General features: G+C 44.3%; 1 protein-coding gene across 1 annotated transcript; it reads right to left on the reverse strand.

Moving 5' to 3' along the window:
• Window positions 1-265: 265 nt before the first annotated feature.
• LOC148048238 (transmembrane and death domain protein 1-like) lies at window positions 266-1,670 on the reverse strand. Its single transcript, XM_087708260.1, has one exon. The coding sequence runs from the start codon at window positions 1,145-1,147 to the stop codon at window positions 266-268; it is 882 nt and encodes a 293-aa protein (XP_087564386.1). The 5' UTR covers window positions 1,148-1,670.
• Window positions 1,671-5,699: the final 4,029 nt, after the last annotated feature.

Below are 5,699 nucleotides of genomic sequence, written 5' to 3' on the forward strand. Positions count from 1 at the left end.
ATAGGATCAAAGCCAAGGAGACTTTTCACTCCACTGCTCTCCAGGCTGCAGTGATGAGGAAGTGGGAAAGGAGAAGCGGGAAATCCCTCTAGCGGAGGAAGGAACGGCCCACGCCCGGTGCCCAAGGAGCGCCGACCGCGTGGCTCAAACAACCGGACGGAATTATACGCCGTCGTGAAAAGGATTACAAATCATGCAAAACAAACGAGCCGCCTTTATTGTCTTCCACTCTGTAGAAGAGAGGTTGGCTTCGCCCGGCTGAGGCTCAACGTAAGCTTTCTTCGGCCTCATCCCCCGCCTCCCCGTAGTAGCTTTGGAGGGGCTGAAACGAGTAGTAGATGCCTCCGCGGCTGACGGGAGGCGGCCGTAAGAACTTGGCTGGCAAAGGGCCGCCGGGGGACGGCGCGGAGACGGCGTTGCCTTCGTTCAGGATCCAGACGAAAGAGTAGAACGCCAAAGCCACCAGGATGAAGGAGGTCAGAAAGCCGCTGAGGACGCCCGTCGCCAGAGGCGTGGCCCATTCAAAGAGGCTCCGGTTGTAAGGCGGCAACGCTTTCCGCTCGACGATCAGCTCCAGCCGGTCCCACTCCTCTTGGTCGAGCGGCGGCGGCGGTGGCGGCGCGGAGCCCTGGCGCCGCTGCCGTCCTGGCGCGCTGCCTTCTGGGCCCTGGTCCAGGAGCAGCGAGGAGGTCAGGTGCTTCACCGTCTCGTGGTACTCCTCCACGTTCTTCTTGATCTCCAGGTTCTTGTCCTGGTTGAGGTTCTTGCCCAGTTCTAGCGAGACGTCGGCGCGGCCGATCAGCTGGAGAGCCCGGGACAAGCGGTCCCAGTACATGGTGTCGCCCTCCGTCTCCAGCCACTGCTGCAGGGTCTCTCTGCACTGAGCGGTGGTGAGGATGTCCCGGCGGCGCCTTCGTCGTCGTCGCCGACCGCTGATGGGGTTATTCTTCTCGGAGAGGCGCTCCAGCTCGTCTTTCACGTTCTCCTCGGGGCCCAGGAGTTTGAGGTGGAAGGCCTGGCATTCCTCCGGGGACAGGAGCTCCGAGATGCGAGCCATCATGTGGACCCCGATGTCGTCGGCCACCGTGTCATCGCAAAAGGCAGGCAGGGCTAACAAGGAAAGGACTAGACCGACCAGAGGCCGCATTCAGAAGGCTGTGAAAAGCGGAAGGTTGAAAATGAGGGAGAAAAACCTTCAATTTGCCTGCAAGGACGGCTGCCTGGTCTTTCTCCCAGTAGAGAGAGGCCTTGGCCTGACACTCTGGCCTTAACTCTCAAAGTGCCCAGAGGCTCAACATATTTAAAGCAGCAAAAGAGAAGAGTGCCTCTGAGTCTACACAGACTGCCATTTCTAGCTTGCATATTAAAAGGTGGCTTGATATTTGAGGGACACCCCTATCATATAATGCAATACATGTCATGAAGAATGAGGAGAGCATTTATGAAGTTCTCTCACATGTGTAGCCATTTATCTGACTTTTCTTTTTCAATGAAGAATCATTTCTTATTGGGTACAATTGTATTGTTGTGTAATGAGAGAGTAACACATTCATTTGCTTTTCTCTTTTGGGCATAATCTTTCAGAAATCCAGTTACATTTAATGTTTTAATTTCCCCACCATATTTACATAGGCATACAGGTTACTGGCAGGTGGCAGCATCTAACTGATATTTGTTAAACTTGTTGGGAAGTCATATCTATATTATCTGTGCTTATTAAAGCCAGATTGAATATTTTGGCTCAGGGAAGAGATGTAAAGCATCTATTTCCTTTCCTTGCTAGTTCCAAATTAACACAAGGTGAAAGAAATATAAATATACCCAAACCTCTCTGGAAACAGCACACTATCCTGTGTTGTCATACAACAAATGTGGAATAACTAGGATAGCTTGGTGACAAAAGAATGGCACTCTGTTCATGGCCAGAGGAAAGTAGTATCCTAAAATGAGGAAACACAAGGCTAAAGAGGAACCTTTGTTTGGTCTGTAATATCCTCCTTTGCTTTTAAATCTCAGATTCCCTGGCTGTAGTCTCACCCCCAGTAGGCTATAATGTGCTGGGCCTAATTTGAGAGTCCTTGTGTCAGACAAACCAAGTCTGCAATTAATTAGTTAATGTTTTGATGTATTGTGCTAATCCAGATACAGGTAAGTCCTTCAGTTACGACCACAATTGAGCCCAAAATTTATGTTGCTAAGGGAAACATTGGTTAAGTCAGTTCGCCCCAGTTTATGACCTTTCTTGCCACAGTTGTTAAATGAATCATTGTACTTGTTAAGTTTAGTAACACGGTTGTTAAGTGAATTTGGATTCTCCATTGACTTTGTCAGAAGGTCGCAAAAGCGTATCACATGACCCCAGGACACTGCAACCGTCATAAATAGGAACCAGTTGCCAAGCATCTGAATTTTGATCATGTGGCCATACGGATGGTCATAAACTTGGAAAAAGGTCCTAAGTCACTTTTTTCAGTGTCATTGTAACTTTGAACAGACACTAAATGAACTGTTGTAAGTTGAGGACTCTGTAATAGATTTAATTGAAGAAATCATAGTACGGGTAACTCTAGAGCTACACGGGATGTGAACTACAACTACTGGGTCTCCCTAATTTTCGGGAATTGCCTATAATAACTGCCTGAGATATCCACCAATTTAATAATATACAGATTTTACAACATGTTTAGATTAGGGGAAATGTTCAAGTTGAAGCTCCAAAGCAACAAAAATACCAGAAACTAAAATAATATTCTAACCCTATCGGCATGATTTGAAGGCTGAAAATGATGGGAGTTCATTTCCAAAACATTTGCAGGGCTTCAGGTTGGGAAAAGCTGCCCTAAAAGTAGGAACAAATATTGCCAGTTACCTGAAGTGACTTCCAGAACAAGAGGCATTTCTTGAAATAGTGTAAAGCTTTTTTCTGTGGAATCTTAAAACCTCCTTGAGCGACTATGATGTCATAGAGATTCAGCCAAAGGTTCTACTTCCATCCCCTTTCTTTGGTTCATGGGATCCTGTAATGCAGTGTTTCTCAACCTTAGCAACTTGAAGATGTCCGGACTTCAACTCCCAGAATTCCCCAGCCAGCATTCGCTGGCTGGGGAATTCTGGGAGTTGAAGTCCGGACATCTTCAAGTTGCCAAGGTTGAGAAACACTGCTGTAATGTGTATGAAACAACTCTCCAGATTCACTGATCAGTTTTCTCCCAACATGGGATCCATGAGGTGGCAGGGACCACTGGGTGAAAAACAAGAGAGTCCCTGCTCCATTGAGCAATCCTTATTGCTATGGGGTAATAAAGGTTGCCCCTCTTTTCCTATCCACTTTAGGGACGGGGAGGGGTGTGTGACAGGAAAAAGAGAAACCTGCATCAGTATCGAGTACATGTAGGAATTGCGTGGTAAAGAGAATTTACATACACATACACACACACACACATATATTATCCCAAATATGGGAGGAAATAATCTGCTTCCATTCTCTGTCTTATCGGCTCGTCACAAGAGACCATCCAGACAGAAACCCAATATTTTTACTGTTGCCTTTGTTACATTTGTGTTGTATTTGTGCTAGACGTCCTCCCATATTTGGGCATACCAGGGGTTGTGACACTAAATACATACCTATTTCCCTGGCTTAGCTGATAAAGGAGGAGAACCTTGTGGCTTAGTGGTTAACACATCTGCCTAATATGTAATACAGCCCAGGTTCGAATCCCAGTAAGGGCATGGCTAGCTGATGAGAGCTAAATAGCTTGAAATAGATCTATACTAGTCTCCCTTTATTTATTTATCAGCACAAATACAACACAAATGTATGTATGTATGTGTGTATGTCAGCTGATAAGAGGAGAGTTTGTGGCTTAGAGGTTATTATAACTGCCCAACATGTAAAATAGCCCAAGTTCAAATCATGACCTCCACACCGAAATGGTTATGGCTGACTTTAAGATGCCTCAGAGATGGGTTGGGGACAAGTAGGAGGCAGCCTCATGAGGACATGACCGGAACAAAAGATTGCTAAGGCTTGTTCCTGATGTGGCTAAGTGAAGAAAAGCCTGCTTTTTTTGCATCTTGTAGCTCTGGATCAGCAGATGGCAGCATAACCCCAAAAATTAAAAGTAGAAAGTGATTTATCAATAGCCTTCACTTTCACTCAGGGACATCCAAAAATGTTACTTCTGGCCCTGAATTAGTGCTCTTTCTAAAGAGATATCCCTCCCTTTAATACAAAACTGGAACATAATGGTCTTCAGAGCAAGACTTAATAGCTGAGAAGTAGTGGCAATTCTGTGCTTTCAGTAAAGTGGCTCAAAAGATGTAGGTTAAAATTGCAAGCTCTCTGCTTTTAAAATTGTTGTTAGTTGCGAAGTCGTATCCGACCCATCACAACCTCACGGACAACGTTTCTCTGGGCCTTCCTGTCCTCTACCATCCTCTGGAGTCCATTTAAGCTCATGCCGACTGCTTCACTGACTCCATCCAGCCACCTCATTCTCTGTCGTCCCCTTCTTCTTTTGCCCTCCATCTTTCCCAGCATTAGGTTCTTCTCCAGGGAGTCCTTCCTTCTCATTAGGTGGCCAAAATATTTGAGTTTCATCTTCAGGATCTGCCCTTCTAGAGAGCAGTCAGGGTTGATCTCCTCCAGGACTGACCGGTTTGGTCGCCTTGCAGTCCAAGGGACTCACAGGAGTCTTCTCCAGCACCATAGTTCAAAGGCCTCCATTCTTTGGTGCTCAGCCTTTCCTATGGTCCAACCTTCACAGCCATACAATGCAACTGGAAATTGCTTTTAAAATTAAAACAATGTTAATTTTAAAATTAGCATTGTTCAATCAGACTGTTTTAAGAGATAAATGCAGAAAAGTTATTTAGTTAGCAGTTTATGAACTTTTGTATGTTAAATTGTTATGAAAAGCACAGAAATGGGATCATTTTAAAATAAAATATAAAGTGTTGAGTAGCCCATAAGACTTTTTTATTATGTGCTTTATTTTTGACAGTCATCTGGGCTAAATTATGGACTTACTGTGTTTGTAAGGATGCATTGATCTTTCCAATAAAACTATAGTTGATTTGGTCCCCTTGTTGTTTGCTTTTGGCGAGTAGCTAGGATTTCCTATAGACATGTTGAAGTGCTATTTTTATGCAATGGATCTATTTATTAAATTAGAAATCCATCAATTACCTATTACTATTTTTAAACAGTATTTAAAGGTTAGCTAAAAGCCACTTCTTTTTCTGTTGCCTAATAAAAGAGTAGGTTATTGGAGAAACTGTCACAATCCATTTTTTTTAAGCGAAGAGATTTGTGCTGGCAACACAAGTCCAGTTCAGTACTTTTAACAATAATGTCAATGTTTAAAACACCTTTCACTAATGTAATGGCATCCAGATGTGTTGCATAATATGTATGCTGGAAGATATATTACCTGATAGTATTAGATGACAAGGGCCTGTTTAGAGTAAGGGATTTATGACTCTGAAATAAATAAATAATCATCTGAGATAAGATGAAAAAGAATTCCTCCTGTTTCTACCCACCCCACTGGTGTTCTTTGCTTCTGTGTATGATCGGTCTCCTTTAATGTATAGGAGCACAGTGGCCTTCTTCAAAATCGAGCCTTCCAGATGTGTTGGAGTACAGTTCCCCTCATCAATCAGGCAACATGGATTTGTTCTTTGGGATGGTGGGC

This window comes from Thamnophis sirtalis, unplaced genomic scaffold (assembly GCF_051295495.1).
Source record: "Thamnophis sirtalis isolate CommonGarterSnake01/CBP01778 unplaced genomic scaffold, rThaSir2_p1.2 scaffold_3, whole genome shotgun sequence".
Classification (NCBI taxonomy): Eukaryota; Metazoa; Chordata; class Lepidosauria; order Squamata; family Natricidae; genus Thamnophis; species Thamnophis sirtalis.

Coding starts and splice junctions, on each gene's coding strand:
- LOC148048238 (XM_087708260.1), bottom strand. CDS start 1,147: ATGCGGCCTCTGGTCGGTCTAGTCCTTTCCTTGTTAGCCCTGCCTGCC.